The 25,974-nt window shown below is 41.2% G+C and overlaps 1 protein-coding gene and 1 gene segment (V, D, J or C); one reads left to right on the top strand and one right to left on the bottom strand.

The window, feature by feature from the left end:
• LOC114687105 (immunoglobulin lambda-1 light chain-like) overlaps positions 1-25,974 on the top strand; it is an 826,243-nt gene that overhangs the window by 86,908 nt on the left and 713,361 nt on the right. The window contains exons 1-2 of one of the 3 annotated variants that reach the window (XM_037209861.1): positions 917-1,017; positions 1,136-1,427. The exons of the other annotated variants lie outside the window; for them this stretch is intronic. Coding sequence (XP_037065756.1) covers positions 972-1,017; positions 1,136-1,427 — 338 coding nt within the window. The 5' untranslated portion in view covers positions 917-971. Of the gene's footprint in view, positions 1-916; positions 1,018-1,135; positions 1,428-25,974 lie in introns of those variants that run through there. 3 annotated transcript variants of the gene reach the window in all.
• The window catches only part of LOC119088814, a 622,476-nt gene that overhangs the window by 172,035 nt on the left and 424,467 nt on the right, over positions 1-25,974 (bottom strand).

Here is a 25,974-nt window from a genome sequence, read left to right as displayed (position 1 = left end):
GTATAAAAAATAGACTCAGAAACTAAACATTTTCATGTTGGACAACTTAGTCTCAGCATATATAATGTTATGTGTTCATCTCTATGGCTAGGCTCTTTAAACACTACAAAATTCTGCTGTTTGACAAGGGATTCCCTTAGAATTCAAGTTGAAGATTTCAGCAGTGACATTTTCACTGTTTCTTTAGATATAATGTGTGGACAGCAGATGATAGTCAATCTCTCTATCGACGGTGTGTGCACTCTTGATTGTGTGCTCACAAGTGTGTCTGGTATCTGAGGAGGCCAGAGAGGACATCCAATCCCACAGTGCTGGAAGGACAGGAGACTCTGAGCTGTCTGACATGGGGGCTGGGAATGAAAATCATTTCCTCTGCAGGAACAGCCAACACACTTAACTGCTGAAACCCACACTTAACTCCAATCCTTTAATAAATCATTGCCTAGAAATGACCACTATTATAACCACTGGTCTTCTAGAGTTAAACAAAACAAAACAAAAACTCTTAAACCAGGCATTGATTCTCTATGCAAAAGTAAAGTGGGTTGCCCACTGCCTCAGTTGACACATACAAAATTATATTAAGGGACAATTCATGTTCCACTCAGAGTCCAGATAGGGCTTTGTGACTTCCCAAATGGTCTCACTGTTGTCATGAGGGGGACCTAGCAGTCACGCACCAGATGACAGGTCATGGTTGCCTTAGGGAGTGATATGGCTAAGCACCTGCCTAGTGCTCTCCAATTTCTGATGTTTTTCCTTTCACTTTCAGGACATCCTCACTGCGTGTGTAGTCTTTCCACTTCTCAGTCAGACCCAATATGAAGCTAAAGGAGGGGCCTATACATCCTCAGGAAGAGGGGCATTTGCATGGAGCCAGCCTGTATTTAGACTCCCCGGACAGATAAGAAGGGGAGCCCAGCTACAATCACTCCATTGGACTCAGGAAGCAGGATCTGGGTGTCTTCACCATGACTTCGGCTCCGCTATTCCTCATCTTCCTTTGTTACTTAACAAGTGGGTGGATTTAAGGAATTCTGGGAGGGTAACTCTTGCTTGGGATGTTTGGCTTAAGTTCTTCCCTATGAATAAGGTTTCCTTGTCCTTACTGATGTATTTTATCTTCCTTTTACAGGGTCATATGCCCAGTTTGTGCTAACTCAGCCAAACTCTGTGTCAGGGAATCTTGGGAGCACAGTCACTATCACCTGCCTGCGCAGCAGTGGTAACATAGGAAATAGCTATGTGCACTGGTACCAGCAGCACTTTGGAAATTCACCCACCGCTGTCATCTATAAGGATGATAAAAGACCATCTGGGGTTCCTGATCGGTACTCGGCCTCCATTGACAGCTCCTCCAACTCAGCCTCGCTCACCATCACTGATCTGCAGATTGAAGATGAGGGTGACTACTACTGTCAGTCTTTTAGTCACAGTGATGAGAATCATGGGGAAGTAAGACAAAAACAATCCAGAGCACCAGCTGTGAAATCATTTGTGAAATGGACTATTGTTTTATCAAGTCTCCTTTATTCGTACTGCTATTGGGGTTGCCAAGTCATAATTTCCTCTGGGTTCAGTGCAAGATCCCACTTTCTCCTGCCTCCTATGGATGTCTGACCTCTTTACATTTTTAGGGTCAGTCCATGGAGTACATAGTGTTGAAAAAAGGAATTTTGGAGGGCAACACTACTGACATTTTGTGTCAGAGACTTCCTTATATGTGTGATGTGTTTAGCATCATCTCTGACCACGAGTCACCTGCACATTTTCATGTTTTCCCTCCATTATGACATCATTAACTCTCTGTATTGCCAAATGTATCTGTAAAATGGGAGATGGCACACTTGGGCAAAGCCACTGCTTCAAGAAGTTGTTCTAAACTATTAAGGAGGCCCTAGATTAGACTCTCACTTCCCTAAGGCATAAGGATGAGGTTTTACTCCCTGAGAGTCTGTCCCCAGTTGCTAAACAAAACAATATCTTATTCTCATGTCGACAAAGCCTGGGTTATCCAACTCTATAGAAGCTCCAATCAAGGTCTATAATGGAATGTTAAGGGAAGACCTAGTGCATGCATAAATGTTAAAATCTACACATAGTGGATATGCAAATGTAATGGATCTCTCCCATCCTGTGAACTGTCCTTCATCTGGAAAGCTCTGAAGAGCATGAAAGGTGATAATGAAAGGTGACAAAGCAAGCTCAGTGAAGAAACCCAAGAAAACCACAAATACCATATTAATAATAATTATATCACTGGGTGGTGGTTGCTCAAACCTTTAATCCCAGCACTTGGGAGGCAGAAGCAGGTGGATCTCTGTGAGTTCGAGCTATCCTAGTCTACAGAGTGAGTTCCAGGACATTCAGGGCTATGCACAGAAACCCTGTCTCGTAAAACCAAATATATATATTTGTATAGACAGATGTCTAAGTTCAGGTCAGAAAGGTAAGTAGTGATTAAATTCAACATGCATCACATTTGAGCACATATTGGATGGCAGAGAGAAGGGAAAGCAATATGTCAAAAAGTTGGGTAGACTTTTGCTTACCCTATGATTTACTAACTATCAGAATGAAAACCTGGGATAGATTGATTACTCACACACCTGATTTCTTGCTCACAATTTTTCAGTTTCATGTAATTTTCCACTTTCTGGATTATTAACCACTATAGTATATATTTTCCCCTTTCTGGCATCTTTTCTGCCTCTGATAGAGATAATGAGATCCTCACGGGAGGGGTGAAGAAGGTACTAAGAGTAAACTGAGGCAATAAGGTAAAGAATGGAATTCGCTAGATAAAACATGTAATTAACGATGTGAAAACATGTCTTCTGCTGCAATTGTGACAGTGAAGAATAAGGAAACAGATCAGTTTAGGATCACCATAGAGGGGGTACAGGAACTTGGAGAAGAACTGTTTGTGCTAATAGAGCAAAGGGACACAGCTAAGACAGCTCCAATATCTGGTCAGGGATTTGGATGAACTTCCATGGGCATCATGCATGGAAAGTACAACCCTGTTTTGGTTAATACTTGAGACCCACTTTGATGATTATATCAAAAATAAAAAATAATATTGTGGGTACATTTCTGGGAAATGGATCATGTAAAAATATTATTAAAATGTTACTTTGGACAGGCAGATTGCTGACAAGGTGTTTTTGGTATGTAGGACTGGAAGGCAGAGGATACTCATGTACTCTTGGAGGCTCTGGGAGAATAAACCAGACAGTTTGGAATGGACCCATCCTCTGAGGTGGACAACTGTGGAAGGTGTTGTAGATTCAGTAGGAAAGACAGTAGAGCTGTAGAGAAGAAAGGAGAAGGTAGGGACAGAGAAAGGAAGAAAGCAGCGTGGAGGGAAGGAAAGACATTAAAACTAAAAATTGAGTGGGTGGAGGGCTTATCTGCGACTATGGAATGAGTACAACTGCAGAGAGCAGGAACCAATGCTAAAGAGAGGGAGCTTAGGAAAATATTCCCTGTACCTCCGGGCAATGGTAGAATTCAATTTAGAGAAACAATTAATACAGAAACAAAGTCCGTTCCCTGCATTGCCCACTCTGATAAACCCAAATGTGTGGTGAATGTATGTTAAGAGATGGTCGGCAGAATTTTTTTGGCTTGAGGAAGGAAATTATTTTGAGTTATCCCAGTGAAGGGCTTTATGAAGTGGGAAACCTGTTGGGGATGTGGTCACTTCCTCAGTCAGGGTCTCCATGGAGGAGGAGGGAGTTTGCTGTCTATTTTTAGAGGAATGGAGAAGGTACAGCTACAGCATCCTGCCACAAGCTCAGAAAATGGAAGTGGCCGCTGCCTGCCTAGGGAAGATGCACTCACCCTCTCTTGTTCTGAGATATAGGAAGTGAAGAACCAAAGCACCCCCATTTCAAGTAAGCCCCTCACCCCAGCTTGAAACAGGCCTGAGTTTCAAAATTCTCAGAGCTGCTGACATAGGTCCCAGCACAAAGTCAGGATGTTTGGACAAAGAGCTTGGTGTATATACATTTATTCCTACCTTGAATTCCTGATGGAGCTGTAGCTGTATAGATAGACTTTTGTCTTAGAGGAATAAAGTTAACAGACCTAAGAGCATAGTGTACATAGATTTTTTTTCCCCTCAGATATCCCACGCCAGATGTGGTGTCTTCCCTGGACTCTGGGCTATCAATACCTTATGTCCTCTTTCATAACTAATGTACACTACCTGCATTCAGTCTTCCCACATTCCCTTATATTTAGCCTTTCTCATTATCTTTTCTTCATGTTATACTGTACCCACATGTATGTTTTTTTAAATATATATATCATTATTGGCTAGATTCCACATATGAGAAAAAACATGAGGATGTGTGACTTCGCCTAATATTGTACATTCTATGTCCGCCCATTTCCTGGAGTTTTTTCAACTCCCTTTTGCTTTAGAGATGAATAGTCTTTGTGTGTGTGTGTGTGTGTGTGTGTGTGTGTGTGTGTGTGAGTGTGTGTGTGTGTGTGTGTGTGTTCCAAATTTTCACTATCCACGAATCTATTGATAAACAAGCTATGATGATTCCATTTTTTTCCTATAGTAAATAAAGCAGCAATAAGCATGAGATACAAATATCTCTATGGTAGGAAATGGAATTCTCTGGGCATTAGCCCAGGAGTCAGAGATCTGTTTGATTCCACTGTTATTTATTGTCAAAAAGTCTTTGAAAGCTCTGAGTCTTAACCTCTTTTCTGAAATGGAGCTGGTGAAGAACTTCCTCCCATTCTGTGGGTTATTTACTCTGCTGACTGTTTCCTTTGTTGCACAGATAATTTTTACGTTCATGTATCCATCTGGTGATACATGGGGTCAGCTTCTGTGCTGTTGCTGTTCTATAGAAAGAGTTCTTGCCCACGCCAATATTTTGAAGAGCATCTCCTGTGTATTCATCTGAAAATTTTAGAGTTCTAGGTGTTGGTTAAAAGGTGCGCTGCTCGGTGGCAGCCATGTGGTGGTGGGGGGGAGGAGAGTGCTGATTGGAAGAATCACAGCCATGGTTACCTTTTTAGACCTTTATTGCGAGTCCTCTTCATCAAGGGATCATGAGGGCTGCAACTGTACTGTAGTTGGTCCACCATTGAACCCTAGACACCATTTACCCCCTTGTCAGGATCAAAAATGTGCCTGCCCTTGCCAGTTCAGCCTTAGGAAAACCCCCAGGGTGTGCATCGCAAAGAATATAGCTCAGACTACAGCCGCAAGAATGGCAGATTCACTGTGGTGACGGCAGCAGTAGCTGTGTGGGGGTCCAGTGGAGGCAGTAGGCAGCAGCCATCACAGCAGGTACTCAGCTCGGTGGTGTGTCTGAGTCATGGCACCAATGTTGGTTAAACAGCACACTGCTTGTGGCTGGCTGCCGCCTGCAGCGGCCATGCCAGCAGAGGAGAGTGCTGATCGGAAGAATCACAGCCATGGTTACCTTTTTAGAGCTTTATTGGGAGAGGGAGAGAGAGGGAGGAAGAGGGGGGAGAGGGGGGAGAGAGGACAGATGGAAGGAAGGAGCTGAAAGGAAAGAAAGGGACACACAGAGGGCCTACCCACTTTTTAGGCTGGGGCGCCATTGCAGGCTGATGAGGTAATTAAGGACCGAAGCCTTATACTAGGGTTAGTCTTGGATCTATTTTGAATTGATTTTTGCACAAGGTGAAAAATATAAATCAAATATCTTCTTCAAGTAGAAATCCAGTTTCACCAGCACCATGTGTATAATAGGCCATTTTCCTCCAACTATGTTTTTGCTTTGTTAAAACTAAGTGAGCATGTCTTTGCCACTTTGTTTCTGGTTCCTCTATTTTATCTCACTGATCCCTTATCTATTTTTATAATGCCAGTACCAGATTGTCTTTATAGTAAAATTTGAGGTAGTTCTCATACTGTTCTCTTCTAAACCTGTAAAATGTGATATTACAATTTTAGTAGTTATTTCATTATTCCTGTAAATTAATTTAGATACTATAGACATTTTCACAATATTAAGTCTGCCAATCCAGGAACATAGGGTATTTTTCCATTTTTCCTAAGGGTATCCTGTTGAATGACACTCTCCAGCAGTTACCTATCCTCTCTTTCCACACTGGTTCCAGAAGCTGCCTGGCCAAGCCTCTAGGCTCTGATTCACCCAACAACAACAGGCACTCCCAGTCTCCTGTCACTTTTCTCCTTAAACATAACCTTGTCCTGGCTCTAGGGTTACAATCTGAGGACAGTGCTGAAGGCGACTGCATGAACACTGCAGTGGTACAGCACAGTGAGACACACATGGAGAAGCAAGACACAAACATGCATTTGTCTGAGCCTGGGTGTAAGCCCTGTCCTGTGGAGTGGGTCCCATGACCAGGCACTGTTGCCATCCTGATGTTGACTCTCCACAGACAAGAAGGTGAAGGGAAGCATCTGCCTTCATTTGAGTCATAGTTAGAGTCATAAAAGTGAAGGTGTTTGTTAACTATTATGATAGATAATAAAAAATAAAACTAGAAGTCAAATATTTTATTCCTCCCTTATATATGTTTGCTTGTAAGACTAGAGTCAATAGGTCTCCGGAGAGAAGCATTCTCCATAATGTTCATTCAACAACTTAGATCAAAGGGAATAACTGTCCACTCATATTTTCTAACTATTGTTATATTATTTTTCATTTGAAGACAATGCAAATTCATTTTAGTTTTTAAAAGCTTTGAAATTATATATATATATATATATATATATATATATATATATGGAAATAATTTCTCCTATGACATTAGGTTAACACATTTACCCCTAAAGAAGATATGTTGATGTGATAAATCTGAATACCATTGTATGCAATCTTATTATAAGATTGGGCCGGGCGGTGGTGGCGCACGCCTTTAATCCCAGCACTCAGGAGGCAGAGCCAGGCGGATCTTTGTGAATTTGAGGCCAGCCTGGTCTACAGAGCGAGATCCAGGAAAGGTGCAAAGCTACACAGAGAAACCCTGTCTCGAAAAACCAAAAAAAAAAAAAAAGATTGTAAGGACTAGTGCACATGTCCTTAGTCTGTTGAACACATCCTGAAGCACAGTGGGTCCCTTCTGCCCTTATAAGATGGCTTTAGGAACACAGGGAGGTAACAGTGATGGATTGCCATGTGAAGTCCAATGTGCATGTAGGGCTTTGATGCTGCTGACCAAAAATCACCTAAGATTGTTCCCAAACAAGAGGACAGAGGAGGGAAGGAAAGGGTGCCATAGGGTTCTTAGCTCAGCAGGTGAATTTTGCAGGTCTGTCCTCCATGAATCAGGATGAGATGACACGTTCCCTTGTCTAGCCCACACAGTTTGCTGTATGACATTACTGTCATCCCAGGGGACCAACAAACAAAGCAACTATTTTTAAAGTGTTTCTGAATTTGCACATATTTCATTCACCTTGACTCATATTTTACCCCCATGGATACTGACACATTGGCTCACATTTCTAGTTTTATGACAGCAACTAAACTCTAATGTTAAGCAGTTGTCAGTCTCAAAATGTGAATATATCTCTCCTCTTTCAGTATAGTATGCCTGTAAGCAAAGACACAGAGGTGAGCTTCTAGGAGAAGCCTTTTCTTCAAGGTTTCCAGCTGTATACGTGTGAACATGCACGTATTACCTTGTTATAAAAAACTTAGTTTTGAATATTTTGTGATTTACGTGAAACAAAGGGATATGCCTACCATTTGTAGTGGGAACTTTAAGAATGTTAAATCTGGCACATAATGCAGAGTGGATGTTAGGAAGTTCTTTTGCTGTACATGGCAGTAGGAGACAATAAATAGAGGAATCAGGAAAATGTGCAACTCAAACCACAATAGTTTGTAGCCTGTGCAAGATCAATATTTGTTAGAACTCAGGGTGCTCATGTACCCTGAATCTGTGGGTTAGAAATGGGCCTGTAATTCTTCATTCATAAAGCTCTCCTTCCTAAGAATTCACACTGGCATTACACTGTCAACAATAATAATAAGGGCCTAAAATAAGGAAAAACCACAGATGAACAGAAACTAGTGACAGACAGCAAAGAATGAAAATAGTTTTTAATATATTTATTTAATTATTTAATGTGTGCATGTGGGAATGTGTGTTTGTAAATGTGTGTGTGTGTGTGTGTCTTTGTGAATGTGTGTGTGTGTGTGTGTGTGTGTTTGTGTGTCCTTGAAATTAGAGGACAACTTGCACAAGGCAGTGAGCCATTTCCTTCCACCATGGATGTTTCAAGTAAACTCACATTGTCAGGCTTGGAAGCGAGTGCCCCTGTATGCTGAAGCCTCAATATACAGTTCCATGCCTGGATTCTACCAGGGACAAATGAATCCTAGATTCTCTTTCATTCTTTTCCCTCACTCTCCCCTCCATCCTCTCCTTCTCTCTCTGTCTCTGTCTCTGTCTCTCTCTCTCATTGTCTGTGTCAACATTTTGTCTAAAGTGTTTATTACTTTATAAAAATAATTTAATGCATGTCAGTGGTGGGACATTCCCTTAATCCCAACACTTGGGAGGCAGAGTCAGGCAGATCTCTGTGAGTTTGAGGCCAGCCTGGTTTCCACAAAAGCCATGGCTACACAGAGAAACCCTTTCTGGGAAAAAAAAAACTTTTCAAGACAGCATTTCACCATACACCTCCAGCTGTCCTAGAGCATTCTATGCAGGTCAAGTTGGCCTACATAGAAAAATTGAAAAAAGGAAAAACATTCAGACAAAATAAAACAATGCAATAAGTACATACAAATAAACTCAGCCTATGGAATCTGTTCTGTGTTGGCCAACTATTCCTGGACATAAGGCCTGCCCTAGAGTGTGGTTGATATTGCTAGTGACACTGCATTGGAGAAAACTGACTCTCCGTTTTTCAGACTTTACCTGTTACAATAGCTGCATGGCTAACAGTGGAAGTTTTGTCCACTTCCTTTTTCAGAGCTGATATTTTTATTTGGTTTGAACCTGTGCTGGTCTTGTGCGTGCAGTCATAGTCTCTGTGAGTTCCCATGAGCATCAGTCCTGTTGATCTAGAAGATGCTGTTTTATTGGAGTCATCAAACTACTTACGATGTTTCCACCTCCTCTTCTGTATATTCCCTGAGCCTGGAGGAGAGGGTTTGACAAGGAATATCATGTAGAACAGCTTCCTTAAACATGTGTGAGCTGAAGCAGACTCCAGAAACCCGCCTGCTGTTCCTCTTGCTCTTGCCTAGGCTCACTGATGACTTCTGTCTTGATTCATTAATTCTTGTGTAAATTTATGGCTGTTCTCATTTGTGAGAATCCATCTCCCTAAAGCCATGCCAGTTAGATATAATTTCTATGTCAGCTACATAGTAGGCTGGTTATAATTGGTTTCCTTGGAAGCCATCACACATAGTCATTCTTCACTGATCCTCTCTAATTCTTAATTGAGAACAAGCTTTCTTTTCCTTTCTAGTTTGTGCACTTTTTTGTAATTTTTATTTGTTTCAACTTGTGACCTTCTAATTTTTTTTATTTCTAAATATTAAGAGAGTTGTGCAATATAATATTTATCTTCCTAGAAACCAACATTCACCAGTGTGTCTCTATTGGTCAGTCTGCTGAGGAACCATGGAGGGCTGTGGTTTCTTGTGCAAACTGAGAGGGCCTCATTGAGGATATATCTGTGTCCTCAGTTTATATGGGAGAAGCCCCTGGATAAAGAGATCCTCATGGCCTTCCCTTCTGGACCAGAGGTGAGTATCTGGGCCCAACCCGGACACCATCCCTGGGCACCAGCCACTCCAGGAAGACCTGCCCAACTTGGCCCCAGGTTCTGGCCACCAGGCAGGTCCCCTTCTAGCCCCACCAGGAGGGATCCCCTTTTCCAAACCCCCCGGCAGCCCCTGCAATCTCCGTGCCCTGCCCCCAGCCCATCTGCCCGAGACCCCAGCCACTTCCTGAGACTTTGAGACTGGCCCCCAGGTCCCATCCTGCCCCCAACTTCCCTTCTGGACCAGAGGTGAGTATCCGGGTCCAACCAGGACACCATCCCTGAGCACCAGCCACTCTGGGAAGACCTGCCCAACTTGGCCCCAGGTTCTGGCCACCGGGCAGGTCCCCTTCTAGCCCCACTGGGAGGGATCCCCTTCTCCAATCCCCCAGCAGCCCCTGTAATCTCCATGCCCTGCCCCCACGCCCATCTGCCCGAGACCCCAGCCACCTCCTGAGACTTAGAGACCAGCCCCCAGCTCCCATCCTGCTCCCGACTTCCCTTCTGGACCAGAGACTTCCGGTCCAGATAAGAGCTTCCATCCTGCCCCGGAGTTCCCATTTGGACAAGAGAACTCCCATCTGGACAAGAGAGAGAGACTTCCTGAATCTGTCAGCTCTTTCTGAACCAAGTACACTGATAAGACCAACAAGGAACCACAAGGAGATGGGCAGATGTCAAGGCAGAAGTACATACAACAAAATGAAGAGCAATACAGCATCACCAGAACCTAGCCTGCCTCCAACATCTAGACCTGAACATCAAAAATTGGAAGAAGCAGAAGAAAGTAGACTTATGAGTAACATCATGAAGAAGGTAAAGGCTTGTGTAGAGGAAAAGACAAGAAAATTGGAAGAATGCTGTAAACAACTAGAGGAAAAGGCAAACAAATTAGAAGAAAACAATAAAGTCCTGCAAGAAAACAATAAAGTCCTGGAAGAAAACAATAAAGTCCTGGAAGAAAACAATAAAGTACTGGAAGAAAACAATAAAATACTGAAAGAAAATCATGAAAAAGCAATGAAACAAACAAAGGAAACAATCCAAGACCTGAAAAGGGAAATTGAAAAAATAAAGAAGACACAAACAGAGGGAATGCTGGAAATAGAAAACCTGAGTAAAAGATCGCGAACTTCAGATGCAAGTATAACCAACAGAATGCAAGAGATGGAAGAGAGGATCTCTGGCACTGAAGATACAGTAGAAGAAATAGTTTCATCAGTCGAAGGAAACACTAAAGCCAACAAAGTCATGAACCAAAATGTTCAAGAAATTTGGGACACCGTGAAAAGACCAAACTTATGAATTATAGGGATAGAAGAAGGTGAAGAATACCAACTCAAAGCACAGAAAATATATTCAACAAAATTATAGAAGAAAACTTTCCCAACTTAAAGAAGGAAATGCCTATGAAGATACAAGAAACCTATAGAACACCAAACAGACTAGACCCCCCAAAAAAGTTCCCTCAACACATAATAATTAAACAACTAAATGTGCAGAATAAAGAAAGAATATTAAGAGCAGCAGAGGAAAAAGGCCAAGCGACCTATAAAGGTAAACCCATCAGAATAACACCCGATTTCTCAATGGAGACTTTGAAAGCCAGAAGGACCTGGACAGATGTAATGCAGACACTAAGAGACCATGGATGTCAGCCCAGACTAATATACCCAGCAAAACTTTCAATCATCATAGATGGAAGGAACAAGACATTCAAAGACAAAGCCAGATTTAAACAATACCTATCCACAAACCCAGCCCTACAGAAAGCACTAGAAGGAAAATTCCAACAGAAGGAAGTCAGATACACAATCGAAAACACAGGAAATAGATAAAACCACAACAGTAAACCCCAAAGAAGAGAAGTACACACACACTACCACCAAAAATAACAGGGATGAACAATCACTGGTCCTTAATATCCCTTAATATCAATGGACTTAATTCACCTATAAAAAGACATAGACTTATAGAATGGATACGAAAGCAGGACCCATCTTTCTGCTGTATACAAGAAACACATCTGAAATTCAAAAACAGACACTACCTAACAATGAAATGCTGGGAAAAGACTTTCCAATCAAATGGTCTTAAGAAACAAGTGGGTGTAGCCATCCTGATATCCAACAAAACAGACTTCAAACTAAAATCAATCAAAAGAGATCAAGAAGGGCATTACATCCTCATCACAGGAATGATCCACCAAGACAAAATTTCAATTCTGAACATTTATGCCCCAAACACAAGGGTACCCACATATGTAAAAGAAACATTACTAAAGCTTAAACCACATATAAAACCCCACACATTAATAGTGGGAGATCTCAACACCCCACTTTCACCACTGGACAGATCTCCCAAATCGAAACTTAACAGAGAAATAAAGGACTTAACTGATGTCATGGCCCAATTGGACCTAATAGATATCTTCAGAACATTCCATCCTAACAAGAAAGAATATACCTTCTTCTCAGCACCCCATGGAACTTTCTCTAAAATCGACCACATACTTGGAAACAAAGCAAATCTCAACAGATAAAAAACAATTAGAATAACCTCCTGTATTCTATCAGACCACCATGGTTTAAAGTTAGATTTCAACAACAACAAAAACTACAGAAAACTTACAATCTCATGGAAACTGAATAATGCTCAACTGAATCACAAATGGGTTAAGGAAGAAATAAAGAAAGAAATTAAAGACTTCCTAAAGATCAATGAAAATGAAGACACCACATACCCAAACTTATGGGACACTGTGAAAGCAGTGCTAAGAAGGAAATTCATAGCACTAAAAGCCCAAATAAAGAAGTTGGAGAAATCCCACACTAGTGACTTAACAGCACACCTGAAAGCTCTAGAACAAGAAGAAACAAAGTCTCCCAGGAAGAATAGATGCCAGAAAATTATCAAAGTGAGAGGTGAAATTAATAAATTAGAAACTAAGAGAACAATACAAAAAAATTAATGAAACAAAGAGTTAGTTCTTTGAGAATATCAACAATAGACAAGCTCTTATCCAAACTAACCAAAAGCCAGAGAGAGAGAATCCAATCAACAAAATCAGAAATGAAAAGGGGGACATAACAACAGACATTGAGGAAATCCAGAGAATTATCAGGTCATATTTCAAAAACCTCTACTCCACAAAACTGGAAAACCTAAAAGAAATGGACAATTTTCTGGATAGGTACCACATACCTAAGTTAAATCAAGACCAGATAAACTATTTAAATAGTCCAATAACCCGTAAGGAAATAGAATCAGTCATTAAAAGTCTCCCAACCAAAAAAAGCCCAGGACCAGATGGTTTCAGCGCAGAATTCTACCAGATCTTCAAAGAAGAGTTAATACCAATACTCTCTAAATTGTTCCACATAATAGAAACAGATGGAACATTACCAAACTCCTTCTATGAGGCTACGATTACCCTGATTCCTAAACCAAACATGGATGCAACAAAGAAAGAGAACTACAGACTGATCTCCCTCATGAACATTGATGCAAAAATACTCAATAAAATACTGGCAAACAGACTCCAAGAACACATCAAAAATTATCCACCATGATCAAGTAGGCTTCATCCCAGGGATGCAAGAGTGGTTCAACATACGAAAATCCATCAATGTAATACACCATATAAACAAACTCAAAGAAAAAAACACATGATCATCTCACTAGATGCAGAAAAGGCATTTGACAAAATCCAACACCCCTTCATGATAAAAGTCTTGGAGCGATCAGGAATACAGGGAACATACCTAAACATAATAAAGGCAATTTACAGCAAGCCAACAGACAACATCAAATTAAATGGGGAGAAACTCAAAGCAATTCCACTAAAATCAGGAACAAGGCAAGGCTGTCCACTCTCCCCATACTTATTCAATATAGTACTTGAAGTTCTAGCCAGAGCAATAAGACAACATAAGGAGATTAAGGGGATACAAATTGGAAAGGAAGAAGTCAAGCTTTCCCTATTTGCAGATGACATGATCGTATACTTGAGTGACCCCAAAGATTCCACCCAGGAATTGATAAAGCTTATAAACATCTTCAGGAACATAGCAGGATACAAGATCAAGTCAAAAAAATCTGTAGCCCTCCTATATACAATGGACAAAGAAGCTTAGAAGGCAATTAGAGATACATCACCCTTTACAATAGCCACAAATGACATAAAATACCTTGGGGTAACACTAACCAAGCAAGTGAAGGACCTATATGACAAGAACTTTAAGTCCCTGAAAATAGAAATTAATTAAAGAAGATGTCAGAAAACGGAAACATCTCCCATGCTCATGGATAGGCAGGGTTAACATAGTAAAAATGACGATCTTACCAAAAGCAATCTACAGATTCAATGCAATCCCCATCAAAATACCAACACAATTCTTCACAGACCTGGAAAGAATAATACTTAACTTCCTATGGAAAAACAAAAAACCCAGGATAGCCAAAAGAATCCTATACAATAAAACAACCTCTGGAGGCATCACAATCCCTGACTTCAAGCTCTACTATAGAGCTACAGTGATAAAAACATCTTGGTATTTGCATAAAAACTGACATGTGGACCAATGGAATCTAATTGAAGACCGTGACATTAACCCACACACCTATGAACATATAATTTTTGACAAAGAAGCCAAAAGTGTACAATTGAAAAAAGAAAGCATCTTCAACAAATGGTGCTGGCATAACTGCATGTCAACGTGTAGAAGGCTGCAAATAGATCCATATCTGTCACCGTGCACAAAACTTAAGTCCAAGTGGATCAAAGACCTCAACATAAATCCAGCTACTCTGAACCTGCTAGAAGAGGAAGTAGGAAGTAGTCTTGAATGCATTGGCATAGGAGATCACTTCCTAAATATAACACCAGTAGCACAGACACTGAGACAAACAATCAATCAATGGGACCTCTTGAAACTGAGAAGCTTTTGTAGAGCAAAGGATATGGTCAACAAGGCAAAGCGACAGCCTACAGAATGGGAAAAGATCTTCACCAACCCCACATGTGACAGAGGACTGATATCCAGAATATATAAGGAACTCAAGAAATTAAACATCAAAACGTCCAACAGTCCAATTCAGAAATGGGTTTTAGAACTAAAAAGAGAATTTTCAACAGAGGAAACTCTAATGGCTGAAAGACATTTAAGGAATTGCTCAACATCCTAATTATCAGGGAAATGCAAATCAAAACAACTCTGTGACACCACCTTATGCCTATCAGAATGGTTAAGATCAAAAACACTGAAGACACTTTATGCTGGAGAGGATGTGGAACTAGGGGAACTCTCCTCCACTGCTGGTGGGAATGCAAGCTTGTACAACCACTTTGGAAATCAATATTGCGCTTTCTTAGAAAATTGGGAATCAATCTCCCCCAAGAACCAGCTATACCCCTCTTGGGCATATACCCAAGTAATACTCAATCATACCACAAGAGCACTTGCTCAGCTATGTTCATATCAGGATTGTTTGTAATAGCCCAAACCTGGAAACAACCTAGATGCCCTTCAACTGAAGAATGGATAAATAAATTGTGGCACATACACAAAATGGAATACTACTCAGCAGAGAAAAACAATGACATCATGTGGTTTGCAGGCAAATGGGTGGATCTAGAAAAAATCACCCTGAGTGAGGTAACCCTGACTCAGAAAGACAAATATGATATTCCTTACTCATAGGAAGATGCTAGATGTGGAACAAAGATGACTGGACTGCTACTCATATCACCAGTGAGGCTACCTGGAAAATGGGACCCCAAGAAAGACACGGAGAAATGGATGAGATCTTCATGAACAGCCTGGACATGAGTGAGAGCAATGAAGGGCAACGGTTGAGGGAAAGAGAGCGGGAGATCCTAGCTGGATCAAGAAAAGAGAGGGAGAACAAGGAATAGGAGACCATGGTAAATGAAGACCACATGAGAAGGGGAGGAAGCAGAGAGCTAGGGAGGCCCATGGAGATCCACAAAGATACCCCCACAAAAGACTGCTGGCAATGGTCGAGATTCGGCTGGGACTGACCTACTCTGGTGATGGGATGGCCAAACATCCTGATAGTTGTGCCATAAACCCCATCCAAGGACTGAGGAATCTCGATGCAGACATCCACAGCTGGGCCCCTGGTGGAGCGCTGGGAGTCTAATTAGTGAGAAAGAGGAGGGTTTATATGAGCGAGAATTGTTGAAGCCAAGGTTGGATAAAGCACAGGGACAAATAACCAAATGAATGGAAGCACATGAACTATGAACCAAAGGCTGAGGGGCCCCCAACAGGATCAGGCCCTCTGAATGGGTGAGACAGTTGGTTGGCTTGATCTGTTTGGGAGGCATCTGGGCGGTGGTGCCTGGCTGGTCCTGGGCTCGTTGCATGAGTTGGCTGTTTGAATCCTGGGACTTATACAGGGACGCTTGGCTCAGTCTGGGAGGAGGGGACTGGACCTGCCTGGACTGAGTCTATCAGGTCGATCCCGGTCCTCGGGGGAGACCTTGATCTGGAGGAAGTGGGAATGGGGGATGTGGCTATTATGTGGAACTGAATGGTGTTGTAAAATAAAAAAAAATTAAAAAAGAGATTCTCATGAATTCAAGTCTACATACTGTGCCTAGAGGAGGCAAGTCCTTCTGTCATTGATCAGAAAGTGTTTGATTATTGCAGACTTGTTAGGAGTCACGTTAACACAGATATGGTAGACCTGAACCTGCTCAGTGGGGTCTGTAGGTGACACTGAAGTGTCTGGAGACTCTCAGCTGACAACACAAACATCTGTCTCTTTGTGTCTGCTCAAGACTCAACAGGCCCAGCAGTAGGGACACTGTGGTCCCTTGGGCAGCCTCAGGCAGGAAGGGACACCCCAGCTCTTGATGGCACACACCTAAGAAGGATTTGGTTGACTAAGAAAAATTTGCATGAAGGGCCCTGTCAGTTCTCAGAAAATTTTTGAAGGATAAGAGAGACCTTCACCACGTCTGTCTCAGCAGAGCTCAGTGGTGTCTGCACCATGGCCTGGACTCTTCTCCTCTTCTTCCTCCTTCATTTTACAGGTCAGCAGTCATCTGCACCCTGATCCCACTTCAGGGAAACCATCTGACTGCCAAGTACATTCTGTCCTCTTCTCTTACCACAGGACATAATGTTATTCTCTATTTTCAGGATCTTTCTCCCAGCTTATGGTGACTCAGTCACCCTCAGCCTCTGCCTCCCTGGGAACCTCAGTCAAACTCACCTGCACCTTGAGTAGTCAGCACAGTGGCTACTACATTGAATGGTACCAGCAACATCCAGACAAGGCTCCTAAGTATGTGATGAAGCTTAAGAGTGATGGAAGCCACACCAAGGGGGATGGGATCCCTGACCGCTTCTCTGGCTCCAGCTCTGGGGCTCATCGCTACTTAAGTATCTCCAGCATGCAGCCTGAAGATGAAGCTGACTATTACTGTGGTGTAAGTGAGAGCACTGGAGGAAAGTACCAGTGAACACATTGACCCAGATAAATGAGGAAGCAAGACAAAAACTGTTTTTCTGTCTTGCTACAGAGGCATACAATTGTGAGAAAGGACATCTGAAGTTCTTAGTATCACACTCATTGAATGTTTTCTGCTTTTTACTAAAGCAAATAGACCATAGGTCTAGCACTTCCTCCTGAACTCTGGAGAAAGAGGGAGAAAAGACAGCGATTATAGAGAGTTTAGTGCTCTGTAGTCATGGTTACTATGTAAAAGTCAAAGGTGATGAGCATACAGGTGAGGTGCGAATATTCCCCTTTTGAGTTGGAGCAGTGGGTCTAGGCTCTCATTATTACCTCACCAAAGTTCACAGGAATGTGTGTTCTTCATAAGATGACTTCTTGTCTCAAGCTAGAACTGTTTTGTAACTATAGCAAATTCCTAAGAAGCACAATGTAAGAACATTTAAGGTGGCAGTGTGGTTAGATCCCTTTATTGCCAGCAAAAGAAAGAAAGAAAGAAAGAAAGAAGGAAGGAAGGAAGGAAGGAAGGAAGGAAGGAAGGAAGGAAGGAAGGAAGGAAGGAAGGAAGGAAGGAAGGAAAAGAAAAATTGAGAGCAGACACAAAGGCTGAGCATTCCCCTTCAATGCAAATGGCCTCCTTCTCCATCCTGACACTTCCTCTTTACTTAGTGAGCCTACACAGAGGCTTTGAAGGAAGGAGAAAGCAACCACCATGTGTTTCAGTCTCTACCAAACTGCTTTCATGACCTTGCCATATCCCCCTTGAAGTCTCCCTTCCTGCTCACCAAGGCCATCTTTACAATCTCATTTTAGGCTTGAAATGACCACAGAAGTAACCATGTATAGAAACAAACAAACCAAACACACCCCACCAAAATATCTACAAAAGGCTCCTGTTTTGCCAGGATCTTGGCTCCATTCTTTTGAACAGCATTTCAAGGAGATGACCTGCAGAATTTGAGTTTCCTGAAGAAACCTCTGAAGCCAAACTCATAGGTTGGAATGCCACAGCAGCAGGATCTGTAATCTGCTAGGAGAATCCATGAGTTAACCAACCTTTCCGAGTCCTTACTTAGAATGGCACAACTTTTTCTCTTTCTTCCTTTTTGGTTCTTTCTTTATGATGCTGACCAGACCCTAAAGCCTGCTTTTTCTGGTACTTTGGGCTTCCTCACTCTCCTCCTAACACTCCCTTCCTCTCACATGGCTAACTGTCTGCTGTATTCGTTACTTTTTTGTTGCTTTGATAAATCACCTTGACCAAGGCATTTCATAGAAGGAAGTGTGTTACATGGACTTATGTAGGTTTCCATGATGCTGGGGAAGTGGCAGACATGGCAACAGAAGAAACCAGTGGCTTATATCTTGAATATCAAGCAGAAAAATGGTCATTGTACAAGGCTTGGAAATTGCAAATCCCAGTGACTACCTCCTCCAGCAAAATCACACCTCCTTGCCTTATCCAGACAGCACCACTCACTTAGGACCAAGTGTCAAATGACAGAACCTGTGGGAACATTCTCACTCAAGTCACCACATCCATTGTGCAACTGATTGCCATGCTGACTTAACTCAAATGCGTGACTTTTTTTCTTTCCCACCTTCACTCTCCTCTTCAGGGAAGCTGCCAAGATCTACAGCTTGCTTTCTCTGGGTTTTAAACTCTAATAAAATTGTCCACAAGCTTAAAAATAACCATTGAAGCCGGGCGGTGGTGGCGCATGCCTTTAATCCCAGCACTCGGGAGGCAGAGGCAGGTGGATCTCTGTGAGTTCGAGGCCAGCCTGGACTACCAAGTGAGTCCCAGGAAAGGCGCAAAGCTACACAGAGAAACCCTGTCTCGAAAAACCAAAAAAAAAAAAAAAAATAACCATTGAAGGAGAGAGAAAGAGAATGGAAGAAAGGAGGACAGAGAGAGCCAGATTGAAAGAGAAGAGAAGGACAGTGAAGGGGACGGAGAGAGGGAGAGATAGACTGACAGACAGATGAACTGATTCTACCGATATTTAAAATTACTTTGGAAATATGTGTTCTAATTGTGGTCAGTTGTTGATTTTTGGTGCCATTTGGGTTCAGTTTATTTCGTATTTTAATAATTATGGCTTCTACCACAGTCTCTATGCTGTCTCATTTCTGTCAAACCCAAAACAGTATTTCCTTATGTTTGGCTTCTTGATTTATGCTGTTTTCATCCTGAAAAATACAGTCAATGTACATAGTTTTGTTGAGTGTATAATTCTAGTTTCACTACCCTAGTCCTTTAGGCTTTGGAATATATTGCTCCAAACTCTTCTGACTTAACAAAGTTTCTATAAATAATTGGCTATTGTTCTGATGGGTTTTCCTTTATATGTTACTTGAATTTATTTTCCTGAATGTCTCAAATCACTTTCTTGATTCTGTAACTTAGTGCTTTAATTATGATATGTCATGGATTGTTTTCTGCTTCTGTCCAGTTGTTGTTCTGTGTACTTATCTGTATGGATGTGCTATTCTTAGTTTGTAGATGTTTTTCCCTGTGATTTGCTAAAGCCATTAATTTGAGAATCTTCTCTCTCACTTAGACCTGTAATGTGAATGCTTAGTTTCTCCCTTGTGTCCCATATTTCCTGTGTTCTTTCCCCGTGTGCAGTTTTTGTTTTTAATCTTTCATGTTTTGTCTTATTTGGACCAGGACTTTTATTTTATCTTCAAGACTTGATTCCTATCTTCTGCTTTATTTATTCTGTTTGTAAGACTTTCCTGAGAGATTTCTGTGTGTGTGTGTTATTGGGGTCATCAGTTATGTCTTCATTATCTGGAGTCGCCTTCAGGATTTCTATGTCCTAATTTTCTCAGATAGTTTTTGTCATTTCTGTCAGATATTCATTTCTGCTTTCTTGGACATAGCCCAGACATTTATTCCCTTTAATTTCTTTCTTTGTCCTTGATTTCACTGAGTTTTGTGTTTCTTCTTTTTAAAAAATGACCCTATTTTTAATTGAACAGAATGTTCATTCGGTATATTTTGATCACAGTTCACCACCACCATGATGAACACCTGCCAGATCCTTCCTACATCCTCACCCACCCAAATCCACACAGTTTGTTTATCTGTCATTATAAAACAAACAGGCATCTAATAAAAAGAATGCAATAAACACAAACAAACCAGTATAGGATGAAAGGAACAAACAGAAAAAAAAATTAAAAACACCAGAAACACATACATTCCAAAACATACAAAAAGGTCTCATAAAAAAACAATATTGTAAATGCCAATAAAGAGTAAAAATAACTTTAAAATTAAAATAAGCCCAGAAAAAGAACTATGAGACAAAAATCATGCAAAAGTACCAACAAGTTAGTTTTGTAAATGAAATTTACTGCTGTACATGGGGCTATCCTTAAGTGTGGTTTGTATAACTAGTGAAAGATTTATTAGAGACCAATACATTTTTCTTCACAAGCAGTTATCAATTGGAGATAGCTTCTGTTTTAGGGATGGGAGCTTGTGTTCACTTCTCTTCTCAGCATTAAGAACCCATCTGGCTTAAACATGTGCAGGCCCTTATGCGTACTGCCCCAGTCATGAGCTTGTATGTGCATCACTCCTGCTGTGTCTAGAAGGCCATGTTTCCATGGTATCTTTTACTGTCTTTTAGCAATTAGGAAAATGAAAATTAAAACAATCTGAAATTTGACTTTTCCTCAATGAAATCGAGCAAGATCAATTGAACAAATGATAGCACATGGTGGAGACAATGCGGAGAAAAGGGAATAGGTAGGTGTTTAATGCTTATGGGATTATAAACAGAAACAAACGTCATAGAAATCATCATGGTGGTTCCTCAGCAAGCTGGTATTAATCGACTTCTAGATGCAAATATACCACTCTTAGGCATATACCCAAAAACTCTACATCCTAGTGCAGACATACTTTCTTTACCAGGTTCATTTCTGCTCTATTCGTAAGAGCCAGCAATCAGAAAAAAAGAAAACTAACTGACGAATGGATAAAAAAAACAGTACATTTACACAATGGAATATTATGTAAGCCTTAAGAAAATCAAAACTAAGAAATGTTCAGGTAAATGGATAAAGCTAGAGAAAAATATTCTTCAGTCAGTAACCCAGACCACAAAAGACAAATATACGTTTTTTCTTATATTTGGATATTAACTTATAAGCTTCCAAGCTGTGTGCTACAAACTGAATACCCACAAAAAATAAGGCCAAGGAGGAGAGGAAGAGCTTCCAATGAAGAAGGAATAGAAGATGGATCATGTGGAGAGTAAAAGGGAACCTAGAATTGCAGGATCAAATGGCAAGGGGATGGGATACAAGGGTAAGGGAGATTTATGAGGAAAGATAACTGACACTAAAGTCTTTTTGAAAAGCCTTATGACACTTGCTACTGTAGAAGCTTCCTAAAATACATACACATATGAAAGGAATCTAAATGGAGCCACTATACAATGCAAGAGACAACGCCCCAAATAGACATACTATGCCACCAATGTAAAACCTGATGTGCCAAGAATGGGTTACATTTTACTGAGTCATTAGACAAAGGGGTCACATAAAATCAGCAAACATCACAAAAGAGTACCAAAGTTATTGAATGCTACCCCACACCTGAATGGTTCTATTGCTTATGACATTTTCCAGTGTTGTCGAGCTGATTCTTAACTACCCTAACTAGTGACTTGCATTCATGATGCTGAAAGGTACTTTGCACACTACCTAAGGAGAAAGACAATCACCAATACCTCCCAGATGTAAATCCTGGAACCCACAAAGGTGAATAGTGTGCAAGGTATACTGGTGCAATTGTGGCACGTTATGGGGATAACCAACTCCCTGGATTGGACTTAAGGGTCAGTTTGTGAGATGGAAACCATAACTGACACTGCTAAAGTAGCAAAAGCCATGGGACTATGTAGGTCACAAGACTCATAGAAACTTTAGTATTATTATTCTGCTAAAAGAACATTGCAATGGAATGATTCCTAAAGACATATGTAATTCCTGTTAGTCAAACCTCATCAGAGAAACTTCTTCCTGCAGTATATGGGAGTCAGCACAGAGACTCACAGTGTGTAATACACAAAGAGAGTAGTTGAATCCCTCAGCCTAAATGAGATGCTCTCATCCAACCCTTCCACTCAAGTCTCAGCGATCTATGTGGAAGAAGACACAGAAAGATTGCAAGAGACTGAAGTGGTGAATGACTCCTAGGAAATGGTGTCTTCCAGATGCAACCAAACTGATGCACATTTGAAGTCGTAGGAACTGTGACAGCTCATACAAGGTATGTGTGGGTTGAAGGTATTCAGGGTATCAGCACTGAGGGGTTGAAATGGACAAAGGGTTCCATTCCTAACTAAGAAGTTATTAGATAATGATACTTTCTGGTATTATATTTTTGTCAACAGGTGTCACTGGATATAGCAACCATACTCGAGGGCATGCCACTGTCCAGGAATGTTTTGCAAACACAAAATGAAGTCCCTGGGTTTCTTTTGTTTCTTTCTTTACTGACTTTCTGGTTTCAGTTGGCAGTTTTTTATTAATGATGTTTTATTTTTGTATTTGTGGGTTTTCATGAGAAGTAGAGATAGACAGATAGATAGGTAGATGTATAGATACAGTTGGTCAAAAAAACTTTATTTGGGGAAGAATAGGAGCAGTGAAAGGAGAAAGAAAACATAATCAAAATAATATTCTGTGAATATTTTGGTCCTTTTAGCTGGCTTTCTTTTCCTATATCAATAGGTGTGTGCCCCATATGTCATGGGTGTGTATGACACTATTGTTTTTATATATATTTCACATTTTCTTTGGCTGAGCTGTTTATTTCTTTTACCATATTTAAGACCTGCAATTAAGTATCTCATGTCTTTTTCATCTATTGGTAAGGCTTACCTCTGATGTTTTCATTAAGCATCCAGAGTTTCTAACTACCAGTTTCATTTCAGTTTGGGTTTTCAGTAGTAATTATATTTCTTTTTTAAAGTCCATCTTAATGTCTGGAGTTGTTTTAATTATTTTATTCAACTGTGTGTTTTCATAGTCTTCATTAAAGCATTTATTCATGTCAAATTTTGGGTCTTTGGACATAGTCACAACTGATAGTTTCAAGTCCTTGTCTTGTGCTTCAGCAAAATTGTTCTTTTAGGCCCAGACACAATAGTAATCCTGCGTCTGTAGGAAGCATATTGTCTTGGTTGTTCATGTTTGTGTTTTTACGCTTGGATCTGACATCTGAAGTTATGATGCCTGAAGTGTTTCTTGGTGTAGATATCTGGTCTCATTTTTGTTGGGTGGGTGTTCTCTTCTTTGTTTGCTGAGGTCCAGTCTCAGTACTAAGTAAATGTGGCAGCTCTGGGGTCCATGAGTCCCAGCAAGTTTGTTGGCTTGGGGTTCCCTATTAGTGTGTTGTTCTTCGAGTCAGGGGAAAGTCACAAAGAAATGGAGACAGGCTAGAAGAACAGACGGAAATGGGACTCTGGATATAAGTAGGGGTGCCCTTTGTCCACACCAAAAATCTGAGTCTCAATGTGATGCCTGGGAGGAGGGCCTTAGCAAGCAGGTTGCAGTAGAATTCAGGAAAGTCTAGAGAAAATAGAATGGAGGATGGGAAGGAGGGTAAAGATGTGCTCACTGAGTTCCAGCCTAGTATAGCACCTGTGGTCCCCAATGAACAAAGATTCTGTGGACCAGTGAAGTCACAGAGGATTAGAGATGTGCTAGAAGACTGAAGGTGGCTGCCAGGTGCCCTGGCCAGCGAGTTCCTCAACAGGGACCTAAAGGGAGGGTCTGCAAATGAGAGGGACAAGAGACACAAAGAATGAGAGCAAGACAGTATGTCTGATCAAGCTCCAAAATTTTATTTTTCTCTTAAGGCATATATAGGTAGGCAAAGGGGGTTGCAAGCAGGAAGGGACTTAATTATGGGCATTGCAAGCAAGAAGGGACTTAATTATCGGTGTTGCAAGCAGGAAGGACTTAATTATGGGCTGTTCGGCCAGCAAGGAATGTTGCTTTGGGGGTTATCTATCTACTCTTGCCTCAATGCCTAATTGCTTAACTGCAGCTCATTCACTTGATATCTGAGAAGAGGTTCTGGTATTTGTGAGAAGAGGTTCTTGTGCTGTGGAGACTTAAGCAAGGCTTAGATCTAAGAAAAGAGGAGAGAAGCCCAAATATGGCAGCATGTGTATCAAGGGTCACTTAGACTTATGGCTCCCATCAGCCAGCAATACCTAAGGTGACTCAGATGCCAAGCTATTGACCTTAGGCCACAGGGGACCCTCTAATATTCTTAGAAACAGTCAGATCTCCCTAGAGGACCCACAAATACAAAGCCTTAGGTGAGAAACACTGAAATTATTTCTAAAGTCCCTCCTGGCCACGTAAGATGACTTCACATTCCCAAACTTCCCACAAAGCTACAGAGCATTTATAACCCAAGCAATGACAGTTACTCCTTGTTAAAGGAATTTGTAGAGCAGTGTGCAAACTCAACATTTAAACATAAATTTTAACAATGAAGACTGATTTTCATTCATTCATTCATTCATTCATTCATTCATTCATTCATACTTACAGCTTGTTAATTAATCAATATTACACAGAACTGGAAAAGTGGTTTTGAATGAAGACTGAACAGAACAATATGAAATCTACTTAGTGTGTGTTCTTTATGTAAAAATTAAATTCTTACATTTATTTTATGGCCATACTTATATCCTGACAGTGGAAAAGTCACCAGCACATTCAGGAACTGGAACCCAGACATTTTATATTTAACAAGAATGTGGGAGGCAAGAGTGAGTAAGACAATGGCCTCTCTCCTTCTGAGGGATGATAGAAGATTGAGAAGGTGGTTGGAATAAGCAATACCTCACCAGTGTCCTCTGGGTGGGCCCTCTTCGCTTCTGTGAAACTAAATATAGATCTACCCACTTCAGAATAGTTAACTAATGTAGGTTTCTGCATTGCTGGGTTTATGACAGAGAAGAGGGAGCAGCACTCAGCTGTGGACACAAACTGGGGTGTGTCCAGTGTGGTCTGCACACTCACTGTCACCTCTTACTTTTACTCATTTACAGAAGTCCAGCCAAGGCTTTGCCACTTGCTCAGTCAGAACAGGACTTCAAGGTTGTCATTGACATTGAGATTACTGCAGGTGATGTTGTTGATTAGGTGGGACCCTGACAAGGATTTCTCCAGTGTCCTGAACCTTCTGGACAGGCATCCATTAATAACTCAGCCTCCACTGCAGAGGTGGACATGTGACACACCCCTGCTGCTCAGAAGATGGGGTTCAGCAACAGTGCACAGGGAAGCAGTAGGCTCAAGGCAAAGCCTGCCCAGCCCCACAAGTTGTCCAGCTTCCACATAGAACCATATCTAGACTGCATTGTCTGAATGAGGAACTCTGAACCTGGTGATGGCAAGGCCATGATGTAGATGGTGGTGAGTTACAAAGCACTCACCCTGGTCATGCTGTGTCCTAGAAAGTTTACTTGAATATAGCATATCAATGTCCATTCTTATAATGACCCAGCTTTACCTCATTCCTGGGAAAGAGTCAAATTTTCACCACTATCTGTTGTAGAATGAGGAGGAACATATTCATCCCAGTAAGCTGAGTTCTGTCTACTACATTATGTAAAGGATTAAATAGTCTGTTTACTTAAGACAGAACTGCTGGGACGTTGAAACCTCCTGCTTTTCCCATG

The sequence above is a fragment of the Peromyscus leucopus genome, chromosome 12, assembly GCF_004664715.2.
Source record: "Peromyscus leucopus breed LL Stock chromosome 12, UCI_PerLeu_2.1, whole genome shotgun sequence".
Taxonomy (NCBI): Eukaryota; Metazoa; Chordata; class Mammalia; order Rodentia; family Cricetidae; genus Peromyscus; species Peromyscus leucopus.
The sequence above is the reverse complement of the archived record's forward strand: the minus strand, read 5'-3'. Positions and strand labels throughout refer to the sequence as shown.